At 38.6% G+C, this 15,659-nt stretch overlaps 1 protein-coding gene across 2 annotated transcripts in view; it reads left to right on the top strand.

Annotated features, from left to right (window-relative positions):
• EPB41L5 (erythrocyte membrane protein band 4.1 like 5) overlaps positions 1 to 15,659 on the top strand; it is a 163,459-nt gene that overhangs the window by 28,737 nt on the left and 119,063 nt on the right. For both annotated transcript variants that reach the window (XM_049773146.1, XM_049773145.1), the window contains exon 3: positions 2,583 to 2,687. In XM_049773146.1, coding sequence (XP_049629103.1) covers positions 2,583 to 2,687 — 105 coding nt within the window. The remainder of the gene's footprint in view (positions 1 to 2,582; positions 2,688 to 15,659) is intronic.

Raw genomic sequence — 15,659 nt, forward strand, 5'->3', positions numbered from 1 at the left:
TTCTACCTTTTTTCCCTGTGCAATTTTTTTTTACTCCACTTAAGAAAAATGCATCACATAGTTTCCAGACAAGGGAGATCAAAGTTTAAAAAAAAAAAAGGAAAGGAAAAAAGGAAAAGGAAGAGAAGAAAGAAAATCTAAGAAAAGAAGTATAGTTATAACAAATATGTGAAAATTATTGTATTTCCAATGAAGTCATTAAGATAATGACAGAGGTTTAGTAAGCTATTGTTGTTAGCTATCCATTCTGTTATTTGTTTCCCTTTTTGTTTGTTTGTTTTTTGGGTCACACCTGGTGATGCTCAGGGGTAACTCCTGGCTATGCGCTCAGAAATTGTTCCTGGCTCGGGGGGGGTACCATATGGGACGCTGGGGGATCCAACCTTGGTTAGTCCTAGGTTAACGCATGCAAGGCAAAGGTACCACTGCTCGGGCCCCTGTTTTTTGAATGTTAAATGACCTCAAGGTACACATAAATTAGTGTGTTTCTATGGGGGATGACCACATCAAACAAATGAAGTTGTCCAGGAATTCAGAGCACTATTACTGATACTGTGACATTTGTGGGGCATGCTCTCAGCTGCCAGGCCTCCCAAAAGGAAGATGTGGGGGTTGGGGGGTGAATGATGCCTGCACTCCCTACAGAAGATCCCAGGTGATATCAGTTCAAATACCACCATACCTGAAGTTTGGTCAGATTGGTGCATCCACTGAGAACCATTAGAGGAGTGGTGAGACAGAGCCATAGGCAAAACATTGATGATGGGAGATGGGTGCAGCAGGCTTGTCTTCAATAGGGTTGGGGCTTGGCCTGCCCTTTTCTTCCAAGATTGCAACTTTTGGCTGAGTGACCAGTGTACTTAAGATTTTTCTCAGCTTGGTTTACATCTCTTTTAAGAAAAGAGTGAGTTTCAGGGCCGGTGAGGTGGCGCTAGAGGTAAGATGTCTGCCTTGCAAGTGCTAGCCAAGGAAGGACCGTGGTTTGATCCCCTGGCACCCATATGGTCCCCCCAAGCCAGGGGCAAATTCTGAGCACTTAGCCAGGAGTAACCCCTGAGCATCAAACAGGTGTGGCCTGAAAAACTAAAAAAAAGAAAGAAAAGAGTGAGTTTATGGAGCTGGCCAGTACAAACATGATGACTGCCCTTTTCTACTTATAATACTCTCCAAGTCAACCCTGATGATGCTAGTCTCTGTCTTTTTACTAAAAGCTATTTACCAGGGGCTAGAGTGATTATATAGTGGATAAGGTGCTTGCTTTGCCCATAGTTGCTCTGGATTCGATCCCTGGGAACCATATGGTCTCCCGAGCCTGCCAGGACTGATTCCTGTGCACTGAGCAGGAATAACCACTAAACACTGCTGGGTGTGGCCGCCCAAAACAAACAGACAAACTGTTCACCAGATATAATTACCGTCTCAAATTCTAAGTGTATGTGTGTTTAAAAAGCACCTTCAAAGGGGCCGGAGACATAGCATGGAGGTAGGGCATTTGCCTTGCATACAGAAGGACGGTAGTTTGAATCCTGGTATCCCACATGGTCCCCTGAGCCTGCCAGGAGTGATTTCTGAGTATAGAGCCAGGAGTAACCCCTAAGTGCTGGCAGAAATGACCCAAAAACAAAAAACCAAAAAAAAAAAAAACCAGGCACTCTAGGGGCCAGAGCGATAGCATAGCAGTGGGTGTTTGCCTTGCATGCGGCTGACCTAGGACGGACCTCAGTTTGATCCCTGGTGTCCCATATGGTTCCCCAAAGACAGAGGCGATTTCTGAGCACATAGCCAGGATGTGTCATTGGTGTGGCTCAAAAAACAAAAACAAAAACAAAATTATTAAAAAAAAAAGTAGGCACTGTAGGGCATTTGCCTTGCATGTGACTGATCTGGGACAGATCTGTGTTTGATTCCTGGCATCCCATCTGGTCCCCCAAGTCTGCCAGGATCGATTTCTGAGTGCAGATCTAGGAGTAACCCAGGAAGCTTACCACAGGGGGCATGGAATAAAATGGGGGCATCACTGATACAAATGAGGAGAGAAGTGGATACATTTGCAGATCTTATTAATTTGTAAATCATGGCACCTAAAATAAAAAGTTTTTTATTTTGGTATTGGATCACTTCTGGCCAGGGCTTAGAGAGGACCATATGGGATGTTAGGCATCAAACTTGGGTGACCATATGTAAAGCAAGTACACTACCTGAAATCGAATCTCTTCAGTCCCCTAAAATTAAAAAAAAAGTTACTGGTAAACTGTAGTATCTTACTTATAACCTGCTTCATGCTGATGGCAAATATTGCTTTAAAAATATATTTATTTGTGGGTGTTGGAGTATAGTGGGTAGGGCATTTACCTTGTACACTGCTGAAGCAGGATCAGTCCACAGTATCTCATAGGATCATCCCCTGAAGACTGCAACACAAAGCCCTGAATACAAAACCCCTGAACACAAAATAAATAAATAAATAAATAAATAAATAAATAAATAAATGTCACTTCTATAATTAAAGTCATCTTTAGTTTTCAGGTTTGTTGATCTTGTGAATCAATAATATTTTTATTAAAATAATATTTTTATTGCAGAAAAAAGCCAAAGGACAGGAGCTGTTTGATCAGATTATGTACCATTTGGACCTGATTGAAAGTGACTATTTTGGACTACGATTTATGGATTCAGCACAAGTAGCGGTAAGTTGGAGACAGAAATGAAAAATTTTGGCAGAGACCTTAATGCCACCAAGTTGCATATTGTGATTTTGTTATTATGGTCTGAAACTTTGACTTCTTGATTCAGTCTCCTGAAATAATTTTTATGAGAAAAAAGTTTTGGTCCCAATACAAATTGTATGATATTTTGTGGATGAACTTTAAAATGTCTTATTAGTGGATATAGATTCTTTTGTTTGCTTGTTTTGGAGCCACATCTGGCAGTACTCAGGGTTTACTCCTGGTTCTGCACTCAGGGGTCACTCACTCCTGGCAGGCTCAGGGTGCTGGGGATAAAGCTGAAGTTGGCCATCTGCAAGGCAAACACCTTACCCTCTGTACTATCACTGATAAAATCACCCAAAGATCATTTTTTAAAAAGAGGTTTTATGGTCCAAACACTGGAGTTTCTTGTTACTGCTTACGGTTTATTCATTTTGGGACCACAGATAACAATCCTGGAGGAGTATTGTATAATTGCTTTGACCTCGAAATGTCTTTAGGGTTTGTTGCATATTAGAGTTAAGAACTGCTAGTTTGGAGAGATAGAATAACAGACAGCACTTGCCTTGCACACAGCTGACCTGAGTTCGATTTCTGATACTCCACATGGTTTTCTGAGCACCACCAAGCCTGATTCTTGAGTGATGGACCATATGTTAGCTGTGAGTTTATGGTAAAGGCTTTGATTATATTGAGGAAAGTTTCTCCAACATATACAAATAATTTGAGTATTATACTTTACTTGCTTATTTGACACCAGTTTTTGGTCATGTGATTTGCTTTTAGTATATGAATTGATGTAATATATGTGAAACAGGTTAATGGTTTATGCTGCTAATTGCTTTATCATCTCTGAGTGTGATCCAAAATTTTAAAAGAAAGAAAAAATCTACTAGTTCTTAGAATGTACACTATAAAATACATGTAGAAGTGGGAAATTTAGATGCATTCAGGAACAGGAAATTCAGGATTATAGAATATTACAAGTTTCTAATTTGTAAATGAAGGTAGATTACCTTTAGGAAACCTTCTATATCTGTGATTCAGTATTTATAAATTGATATTCTTTCTTCCATTTGTGTTTTTTAGATGAGACAACAGAGTATGTATTAGTGTAGCAAGTGAAGGGCTATTCAAAAAACTACTAGGAACTCCTAGGAATATACCCTAGGAACACAAAAATACAATACAAAAACCCCTTCCTTACACCTATATTCATTGCAGCACTATTTACCATAGCAAGACTCTGGAAACAACCAAGATGCCCTTCAACAGACGAATGGCTAAAGAAACTGTGGTACATATACACAATGGAATATTATGCAGCTGTCAGGAGAGATGAAGTCATGACATTTTCCTATACATGGATGTACACGGAATCTATTATGCTGAGTGAAATAAGTCAGAGAGAGAGAGAGAAAAACGCAGAAAGGTCTCACTCATCTATGGGTTTTAAGAAAAATGAAAGACATTCTTGCAATAATCATTTTCAGACACAAAAGAGAAAAGAGCTGGAAGTTCCAGCTCACCACAGGAAGCTCACCACAAAGAGTGATGAATTTAGTTAGAGAAATAACTACATTTTGAACTATTCTAATAATGAGAACGTATGAGGGTTATAGAAAGCCTGTCTAGAGTACAGGTGTGGGTTGGGTGGGGAGGAGGGAGATTTGGGACATTGGTGATGGGAATGTTGCACTGGTGATGGGTGGTGTTCTTTACATGACTGAAACCCAAACACAATCATGTATGTAATCAAGGTGTTTAAATAAAAAAAAAAAAACTACTAGGAATTGACTGGAGGATATTTGAAAGAAAGTAGCTGATTAGACTAGATGTTGGATTAATAGTTATATCATCTAAACAGGATATTAAAATATTAAAAAGTACATTGGCAACAAATCTTTTTTTTTTTTCCTTTTTGGTTTTGGGGCCACACCTGGTGACGCTCAGGAGTTGGCTCCTGGTTATATGCTCAGAAATCGCTCCTAGCTTGGGGGACCATATGGGATGTTGGGGGATCAAACCACAGTATGCCCTAGGCTAGCGTGTGCAAGGCAGATGCCTTAGCACTTGCACCACTGCTTCGGCCCCAATATTGGCAGTAATTCTTCTTTAAAAATTTATAGTAGGGGCCGGAGAGATAGCATGAAGGTAGGGCGTTTGCCTTGCATGAAGAAGGACGGTGGTTCAAATCCCAGCATCCCATGTGGTCCCTTGAGCCTGTCAGGAGCAATCTCTGAGCAGTAACCCCTGAGTGCTGCTGGGTGTGACCAAAAAATTTTTTTTTGTAGTAGGGATTTTTAAAGTTTAGAGGTTATATAGAAATATATTTTAAATTAGTTGATATTTTTTGCCAGTCCTGGTATTGCTTTTGGAACCATGCAATGCTGGATAATCAAACCTGGGCCTTATTCCTTTTATTTATTTATTTATTTATTTATTTGTTTGTTTGTTTGTTTTGTTTTTGGGTCACACCCGGCAGTGCTCAGGGGTTACTCCTGGCTGTCTGCTCAGAAATAGTTCCTGGCAGACACGGGGGACCATATGGGACACCGGGATTCGAACCAACCATCTTTGGTCCTGGATCGGCTGCTTGCAAGGCAAACGCCGCTGTGCTATCTCTCCGGGCCCCTTATTCCTTTTATAAAAAAGGTTTATTGGTTGATTGATTGGTTTTTGGGCCATACCTGGTGATGCTCAGGAGTTACTCCTGGCTCTGTGCTCAGAAATAGCTCCTGGCGAGCTCGGGGGACCATATAGAATGCCAAGAGATGAATCGGGACCGTCCCAGGTCAGTCACATGCAAGGCAATGATGCATTAACACTGTGCTATCTCTCCAGCTCCAGAGCCCTTTCATACATGTAAAGCATGATTGCAGCTCTTTGAGCCATTTCCCTGACCTCTACGAGATTATGCAACATAGAAATGTTGTATAGTATTAAAAGTGGCTAGATATTAAAATCAGAGTTGCAATAGATACTCTGAGGGATAAAAAAATCTTAATTCTAGAATAGGGTTTTTATAGGTGTGTTAAGGTAAGTCAGAGACATAAAGGAAAGCAAGACATAAAGCTTTGTTGTATGGAAGTCTGAATGTGTGTGTGTTTATATATATTTAATTTTTATTTTATTGAAACCATTGTGATTTACAAAGTTCTTTATAATTGGGTTTCAGACATATAATGAATCAGGGCCAATTCTACCAGCAGTGTTGACCTCCCTCCACTAATGTGTGTATGTTTGTGTTTCGTAGAGATAAAAGATAGCAAGATATGAGAAATCTGAGGGAGCGTGGTATGTGTTCTGTTTAGTGATTCTGTTTAATAATTGCAGTGTCTCAAATAGCCTGTTTGTATTTTTGAGTGTGTACCAATTCTCCCAGCCTTCAAATATAATGGGAATAATTAATAAAAACATTTACATAAATGGGAGAGACATACCATATACCACATTGAAAGACTCAATAAAGTTAATTGTTACCTCATAATTGATTGATAATTTTAATATATTAGCATCAAAATTCTTGCCAAATCTTTGCAGATGGACAAAATTTTTTAAGATTTTATGGAAAGTTAAGGAACTAGAGAAGCTTTAAAAAAGTTATTTAGGGGGCCGGGCGGTGGCGCTAGAGGTAAGGTGCCTGCCTTGCCTGTGCTAGCCTAGGACGGACCGTGGTTCGATTCCCGGGTTTCCCATATGGTCCCCCAAGCCAGGAGCGATTTCTGAGCGCATTGCCAGGAGTAACCCCTGAGCGTCACCGGGTGTGGCCCAAAAACCAAAAAAAAAAAAAAAGTTATTTAGATGGGGCCTCCTCTGGTATTGTGCTGATTTTAATATTGTGACATAGTTACATAAATGGAGGAAAGTGGGAGAAAGGGAATGAAAGGTCGTTTGGTCATTATTGTAACCCCTATGAATATTTAGCAGTAAGAATAAAGATGATATTGTGAGGCAATATATCTATATCTATATCTATATATATCTTAAGGCCAAGATTTTTTGGTTTGTTTTTTGTTTTGTTTTGTTTTTGTGTCACACCTAGCAGTGCTCAGGGGTTCCTCCTGGCAGGCTCGGGGGACCATATGGGATGCCAGGATTCCAACCACTCTCCTTCTGCATGCAAGGCAAAAGCTCTACCTCCATGCTATATCTCTGGCCCCTTAAGGCCAAGATTTAAGTCTGACATATGCCTGTGACCTCTGATTGGCAAAGTTTGCAACCATATATAGAGCTTAGAATTTTCACTGACGTCAGTTTATATAAGACTGAATCACCTAGTTTGTGTACACATAAATCATGTTTCTGAGAAGAGAATGGTAGATATCAGCTTCCCTAATAGAAAAAGATAATATGTAAACACAAATAATCATATCTGTAACTAGGATAAGAACTTTAATTTTAGTATTAATTTTTTTGTTTTTAGTTTTGTTCTTTCTTTCATTCCTTCATTTTGGTGCCAAAACTGGCAGTGCTCAGGGACTGTTCTTTGTTCTGTGTTCAGGAGTGACTTTGTTCAGTCAAGCTATGACTCTGATATGATTTGCTTTTTCTTTTCTTTTCTTTTTTTTTTTTTGGTTTTTGGGCCACACCCGGCGATGCTCAGGGGTTACTCCTGGCTGTCTGCTCAGAAATAGCTCCTGGCAGGCACGGGGGACCATATGGGACACCGGGATTCGAACCAACCACCTTTGGCCCTGGATCAGCTGCTTGCAAGGCAAACGCCACTGTGCTATCTCTCCGGGCCCGATTTGCCTTTTCTTAAATTGATAATAGGTGATTGCTTTATACTTATAAAATTTATTTTGTTGATTCTGTATGTCAAGAAAACTTTACACTCACAAATGTACTTAATGTTGGGGCATCAGAATTTATAAAACAACTGTTACTACACCTGATACTGATGACAATAGGAGATTTTTACAGCCTTTTCTCATTGGATTGATTGATTCTCATTGAACAAAGAATCATTGACTTTTAAGGGAAAAAAATGAAAGAATTGGGCCCAATAAACACTTATAGTATTGTCTATGCCAAAATAGTTGAGTATACATCCTTCTCCATAAACCTGGGACATTCTTCAAGATAGAGCACATTAGGATACAAAACGTATTTCTACAAAATCATGAAGATAGAAACCATATCATCTACATTCTCAGTCCACAGTGCGTTCACAGTGTAAATTAACCACTGAGTATGATGTTAGCTGTGAGTTTATGGTAAAGGCCTTGATTATATTGAGGTAAGTTTCTCCACTATATGCAAATAATTTGAGTATTATACTTTGTTCAGTTGATACCAATTTTGATCTTGTGATTTGTTTTTGGCAATAGTTACGTGAATTGATGTAATATATGTGAAGCATGTTAATGATTTATGCTGTTAGTTGCTTTATCATATACTTAATTGAAATACAGTTAAAATGGTTGTAACTGGGGACCAGAGCGGTGGCGCAAGTGGTAAGATGTCTGCCTTGCCCATGCTAACCTAGGACGGACCATGGTTCGATCCCCCATCTGGTTCCCCAAGCCAGGAGCGATTTTTGAGCTTATAGCCAGGAGTAACCCGAGTGTCATAGAGTGTGGCTCAGAAAACCAAAACAAAAAACTGGATTTTTTGCTGCAAAACAAAGATGAGTAACTTAATTGAATTTTCTGACACTTGAAGATTGCTTTCTACAGAGATGGAGATACTAGGTCTAAAGCTGAAGGCTAGAAAATATTATTTACTATCTAGTGTACTACTTGAACTTTTTCTACTTGACCCTTTTTCTAAAGAAATAAAACAGGATATAATGCTAGAAATGCTGGAACTTTATTAATCACTTAATGTTGAATTAACTTTTGGACATTATTGGTTATTGCCAATTTTTTTCACAGCTCCAGCATTCAGTTGTAAGATCCCTATATGGGGGCATGGCCCTGTATTTAAGAAGCTAAATCTAGTGGAACATGGACTAAATGCATACCTGTAACTAAAACTGCAATTGTGGATCCCATTCCACCCACTGTGGTAACATTCTGGCCCGAATCATAGGTTTTCCATAGCTGTTACCTATTGGAAGTGACCAGTTTGCCAGTACCCACCACAAGCACCAGAAATGAGCACACCATCAAGTTTCCGTAGCTCTACACAGATAAAAAGTTTATTATAAAAAAAAGTTGATTATAGGGGCCAGAGAGATAGTACAGCAGGTAAGGCACTTGCCTTGCATGTGACAGCCCAGGTTCAATCCCCCTCATCCCATATAGAACCCTGAGCACCACCAGGAGTGATCTCTTAGTGCAGAGCCAGAAGTAATCACCAGGTGTGGCCCTATAATCAAAACAACACAAAGCCTGCCAGGTTCGATTTCTGAGCACAGAGCCAGGAGTAACACACCCCTGAAAGCTGCCAGGTGTGGCCCAACCCCCACCAAAACAAACTCACACACACACAAAAAAAACCCAACACGTCAAAGGTTTCTCAGTTACTTTGCTCTTTCTAGACTTATATTTAATTATTAAAAAACAAAAGCAGCATATTCCTACTTAGACAGGAGAAACATTTCTACCAGACAGTAAGTAACCGATCTCATTAAAAGATTCCTGTTATTATTTCTGCTCTGTAATTTCAGAAGTACAAGCAAATACAGGTATATAAAAATGATAAAGGTTGGATGAGAAGGTGAAATGATTATTTCTGGCTGTGATTGAGTGGGGAGTAAAAAAATATATTTTATTTATAAAATATGTGTATTATATACATATATGTGTACTTATAAAATATATATTATATACATAAATGTGTATATATATATTTATACACATATACATTTTTTTTTTTTTTTTTGGTTTTTGGGCCACACCCGGTGACGCTCAGGGGTTACTCCTGGCTATGCGCTCAGAAGTCGCTCCTGGCTTGGGGGACCATATGGGACGCCGGGGGATCGAACCGTGGTCCGTCCTAGGGTAGCGCAGGTAAGGCAGGCACCTTACCTTTAGCGCCACCGCCCGGCCCCACATATACATATTTTTAAACAAACAAAAAACTTTAAAAAATAAAAGAGCATTTCCAATAGATTTTCTGCTCTGTCTTTGGAGAAAATTTAATCTCCCTAGTCACATGTCCTTAATAATTTTGACTTTGAAGCTCCTAAAAGCATATTAGTTAAACACAGAAAGTTACAGTATAAAATTTATTCAATGACTTATTTAAGAAATTTAGAATGTTTTATAACATGGACTGTTAACATCAAATATGTAATTACCTGAGAAGTTTTTAATTAAATATAGATTTATTGAAAATTTTCAGTTAGAATATAGTAGTGATCCTCAATTTTCAAAGATTGGATTTTTAGCATTTATTTAGCTGTCTAATATAATTTACTTAAAACAGTTCTATAGTTCAGCAAATAAAGTTTCTTTCAGGAGTAAACTCTGATTTTTAATATGGCTAATACTTTTCTGCATTAATCTCTTTGCTCTTTGGATGAAAGTAATTGTGTACTTCTTTAGTAGGATATAGGTTGTTGTTAGAATTAGAAATTTGAAAAGTTGTTTACAGTAGATTCGGCTATAGAATCTGGGAGAGGATGTGTGTTGGCTGTGCGTATGTGTGTGTTTGAGGCTGTTTTATATATATATATTTTTTTTTTTGGGCCACCCCCGGCGGTGCTCAGGGGTTACTCCTGGCTGTCTGCTCAGAAATAGCTCCTGGCAGGCACGGGGGACCATATGGGACACCGGGATTAGAACCAACCACCTTTGGTCCTGGATCAGCTGCTTGCAAGGCAAACACCGCTGTGCTATCTCTCCGGGCCCGAGGCTGTTTTATATTTTAAGACACAGTGTGTGTCTTATTACTTTATATTTTAAGACACATAAATCTTTGATGCCCAATCCAACTGGATGGGAAGAAAAGAAGTTTTCACGTTTTTGATATTTAAATTATCAACCAGACTTTAAAAGTAGCAAATTAGAATGGGGTTTGTTTCCTTTTTAAGATACAATGAAGGAAGAGAACCATAGTAGTTTCACACTAATTCTCTGAAATCTGTCTGCATGCTCTTATTTTTTATCTCTAACGTAGTTTAAATTCAGCTCCTAAAGACCCTGGTTCAAGGAAAATATATGATCAGTGCCCCTTGTAAGCTCTGAATTTTCCAGTCCTTGGTCTTGGAATGTGGAGGAGATAAAAGAAAACAAGACTTGAGAATATGCAAACATGAACTCAGACCTTCCCCAGAACGTCACCCTGAATTCCTCCAGCTCCTGAGTCTTACTTTAAAATGTGCTCGATGCTTTCTTGAGTTTGAGGTTATTAAAAGAGCACTGATACTAGAAGCTCTTACATGTAAGGTTAAAAAACAAAGACTAGATATTTAAACTGATCAAGGCTTAATGTGCAGATTTGAACAATGGGATACAGATTAGAGTTGAATGGAATATTTATGAGATAGTTTTAAGTAGTCCCTATCAGGAATAAATTTAAGTTAAAACTATTTAATAAGCACTTTTGAAAAAATTCTATTGAAAAACTACTTCATTGTTCTTGAAATAGTAAATGGTCTCTCGATGTTGGTTTCATTATGTAACTCAGCTTCATTTATTGGTTATATTTAGGCTGTTGATTTTCAATCTTTTGTTAATGCTCTTTATTTTGGATACACAATTTTAGTTTCTCTTTTTTCTTAAGAAACTGGAAGAAATCAGAAGAAATCAGAAACCAGTTAAATCTTGAGATAGTATGTAGTGATAGAAATTGAACTTACTCCCAGGGTTTAGGGAACTACTGATTATTATTTTTCAATATTAGGAAAAATAAACTATATTAATATTATAAAAATATTAAATAATAGGTACCTGTTTGTAGACTAAGTTGAAAATGTAGGAAAGAGGGACTGGAGAGATAGTATAGTGGGCAGGAGACTTGAGTCTGGCCAGGAGTGATTCATGAGTGCAGAACCAGGAGTAAGTCCTGACCACTCTGGATGATGTGGTCCAAAAATAAAAGAAAATAAAACAGAAAAGGGGAGGAGTATATGTACAGTAGGTAGGGCGTTTGTCTTGCATACGACCAACCTGGGTTCAACCCCTATCATTTCATATGTTCCCCTGAGTCCACCAGGAATAATTCCTGAGCACAGAGCCAGAGTAACTCCAGTGCACTGCTGGGTGTTACCCCAAAACAAAACAACAGAAAAAAAATCTAAGAAAGAACAAAGAAAAATTGACTAGAGACCTCAGCCACCTAGAGATAACATATTGCTGTTTCAAGATCTTCTCAGTCCAAAAAAAGGCATGAACATATACACCTTTTATGTTTTGATAAAATTATTTTATAACCTGCCTTTAAATTTTTAGCAATATATTGTAAATAATTTTGCTTTGGTTTTTGCTTTCATTCTTTTTAATTGCTGCAGGCTATTTTTTAATCATGTTGAAATGCTTTGAGTATATAATCTTGTGATTCTTGTAGATAAGTTTGTATAAATTTGATTTCTAGATGTAGATTTTTTGGGGGGTTCAAAGCACAGTAATTTTGTTTGTTTTGGGGACACACCCAGTGGTGCCCTGGAGACCATATAGTATGCCAAGGATCAAACCCAGATTGGCCACATGTGAGGCAGGCTCCCTACTTTCTTTCCTATTGCTCTGTCCCCACAAAGCACAGTAATTCTTTAAGACATAATCATTTCTAGTATTGCTCTTCATCTGCTCTCATTATAGTGTCTGAGAATCTCTCTAATTGTGGCTCTCAAGGACTGCCCAGGTGACCAGGAAGTTAGTTGTTAATTCATTGCTATGTAATCAGCAAAACCCAAGGCTAGAAGAAACCCCATATTCATGGAAGAAAGTATCTGAAAATGAGGTGTTTTTTTGTTTTCGTTTCTGTTTTTTTGGTTTTGGGACCACATCTGTGACACTCAGGGGTTCCTCCTGGCTATGCACTCAGAAATCGCTTCTGGCTAGGCGGACCATATGGGACGCTGGGGGATCGAACCAAGGTTCATCCTAGACTAGCACAGGCAAGGCAGAAGCCTTAACTGCTAGTGCCCCTGCTCCGGCCCCTGAAAATGAGGTTTATTACATACTAGATTGTGATTGCTATTGGGCTGTACTAGTAATTTAGCACAATTTTCTAGGAGTTAGGGATATTGTGTTGCACGACTTGTCTTCTTTTTTTGGTTGTTTTTTTTTTTTTTTTTGGTCAGCAGTGGGGCTTTTGCTTTGGGTTAGTCTTCTTGGTGCTTTGGGGACCACACTCTGTGGGTGATTGGGCACAGGCATTTGTATGGAAAACATCAATTGCAGCTCTTTGAGCTTTCTCCCTTGCCCTGAACATTGAAATCTTTTTGATCAATAGACTAAATTTTGTTCTCTATACTATCTGGCCTGATGTTCTGTTAATAGAAGTACCATAATCCACCCCCCCCAAACCCTTAGTCTTTACTAAATTGAAATATGCCTAAAAGTGAATTATGAACTAAATTTAACTCAACTAAATGTCTTAGAAAGTTAGAGATGACTAAACATTTTATATACCTTAAATACAGAAAAAAATCGCATAGAGTTTAATTACCTTTTGAAATATTTACATATTTACATTTAAATATTAAATATTTACATAATTTACATATTATTTCATTGTGCAGAGGTAAGTATACTGGTAGTTCTGTGAGCTTTACTTTTGTATTTTGGGAGAAAGTGAAGAGAAGGACTAGGCAAATAATTGGCAAGAAAAACAAACTGTTGCAAATCTATTAACAATGCAGCCTTGTTTACCCTCTCTGCCTATCTGGAATTCTGAAACTGGATTCCTTAGCTCTGTGAACTAGTTAACACAAGAGCACTTTCGTTTAGGGTGCTTGAAATTGTAAGCATGCTGGAGAGAACAGTCACAGTCCTGTATCTGAGTTGAATGAGTGCATCCTGCCACAGTTCGGACTTGGTGAGAAAAAGAGATTTAACAATAAGAAGTCAACAGGGAAAACTTATTGGTAAAAGCCTCTGCAGTTGGTTCCTTAGGTTTCTTCAGTCTATCATTGAGCATTCAAGAGTGAAGATAAAATAGAAATTGATTTTGAAAGCAGCCAGGATGCTTTCAAAAACAACCATAACAAAAGAGTAAAAACTAGATTTAATAGCAAGGGCCTTGGTTATGAGAAAGATTTAATGTTATGTTATAGGTCCTCCCTCCCTCCCTCCCTCCCTCCCTCCCTCCCTCCCTCCTTCCCTCCCTCCCTCCCTCCCTCCCTCCCTTCCTTCCTTCCTTCCTTCCTTTGAGCACACCCGGTGGTGCTCAGGGGTTACTCCTGGCTGTCTACTCAGAAATAGCTCCTGGCAGGCACGGGGGACCATTTGGGACACTGGGATTCGAACCAACCACCTTAGGTCCTGGATCGGCTGCTTGCAAGGCAAACACCACTGTGCTATTTCTCTGGGCCCGTTATAGGTTCTTTAAAAGTACTATTCTGAGAATATCTGTTTTGTAAAATTTAAGTGATATTATTTCAATAATTTTTGTTATTAAAAATAAAATATTTTATAAAATCTTATTAAAATAGGGCATTGGACTATGAGAATATATATTTTTTAATTTTAATGGGTGGGAGTAGTTGTGTCATTACATCAAGATCCACTTTGGTGCTAGAGTTCATGCATACTTTGTAGGAGATAATTTTGAAAGAGTAATTTTCTTGGAAATAGTGAAGACTATTAGGACAAAATCTATATAGTTGAGAAAACAAAATAATTTTAGAAGACACATGTATGATTCTAGTTTTATTTTCTTTTTTTGGGGGGGCCATACCCGGCAGTGCTCAGGGGTCACTCCTGGCTGTCTGCTCAGAAATAGCTCCTGGCAGGCACAGGGGACCATATGGGACACTGGGATTCGAACCAACCACCTTTGGTCCTGGATCAGCTGCTTGCAAGGCAAACATCGCTGTGCTATCTCTCCGGGCCCCTAGTTCTATTTTCTTATGTGTCATAAGTTTGTTGTAAATATTAGCCAGGTGGTCTTCTCCATCATTTTTTTTTATCCGTTTTCAATATTTCTTTTGACTAGGAGTGCAAAAACACAATGTGATTTAACATTGTAATTAAAATGGTAAGTTGTGTCTTTTTTTTTTTTTACATCTCTGACTCTCTCTTTTGGGGGTGTTTATTTTTAAATAACTTTTATTGTGACCAAAGTGAATTACGAATCTTTCACAATAATATTTTTTTTGGTGTGGTTTTTTTTTTTTTTTTGGCCACACCCATTTGATGCTCAGAGGGTACTCCTGGCTAAGCGCTCAGAAATTGCTCCTGGCTTGGGGGGACCATATGGGATGCCAGGGGATCGAACCACGGTCCTTCCTTGGCTAGCGCTTACAAGGGAGACACCTTATCTCTAGCGCCACCTCGCCGGCTCACACAATAATATTTAAGGTACATAGTGACAATGAATCAGGGCCATTCCCACCACCAGTTTTGTCCTCCCTCCACCCTTTTCCCAGCATGTATCCCATATTTCTCTCATTTGCCCCTCCCCACCCCAGGCTGCTAGTGTAACTGATCCCTTCTAAGGATAGCTTGTTGTAGATTGGGTATTGATTCTGTTGTTGTTGACTTTGGGTTTGGTGTTTGAGTCTGATTATTTTTTATTTCCACTCAATGTTTATACGACTGTTTGGTGTTGGTATCCTCCAGTCCCCCCCACCCCCAGTTCATGAAGTAGAACAAGATTATTCAAGTTATATGGTTCTATTGGGAAAAAAAGAAAAGTAGAAAAAACACCCCCTACCCCAAAACTGGGAGGATTCTGTCTAGAGGTTATAAATATCAATTTAAAAGAAGAAAAACAAAACAAAAACCAAGAAAACCCAGCAACTACAAAAAAAGCACCCAGCTGCTAAAAACAACCATCATCATATAATAACCATGAAAGTGAAAGGAAAAAAACAAAACAAAACAAAGGAAGGAG

The sequence above is a fragment of the Suncus etruscus genome, chromosome 5 (assembly GCF_024139225.1).
Source record: "Suncus etruscus isolate mSunEtr1 chromosome 5, mSunEtr1.pri.cur, whole genome shotgun sequence".
Classification (NCBI taxonomy): Eukaryota; Metazoa; Chordata; class Mammalia; order Eulipotyphla; family Soricidae; genus Suncus; species Suncus etruscus.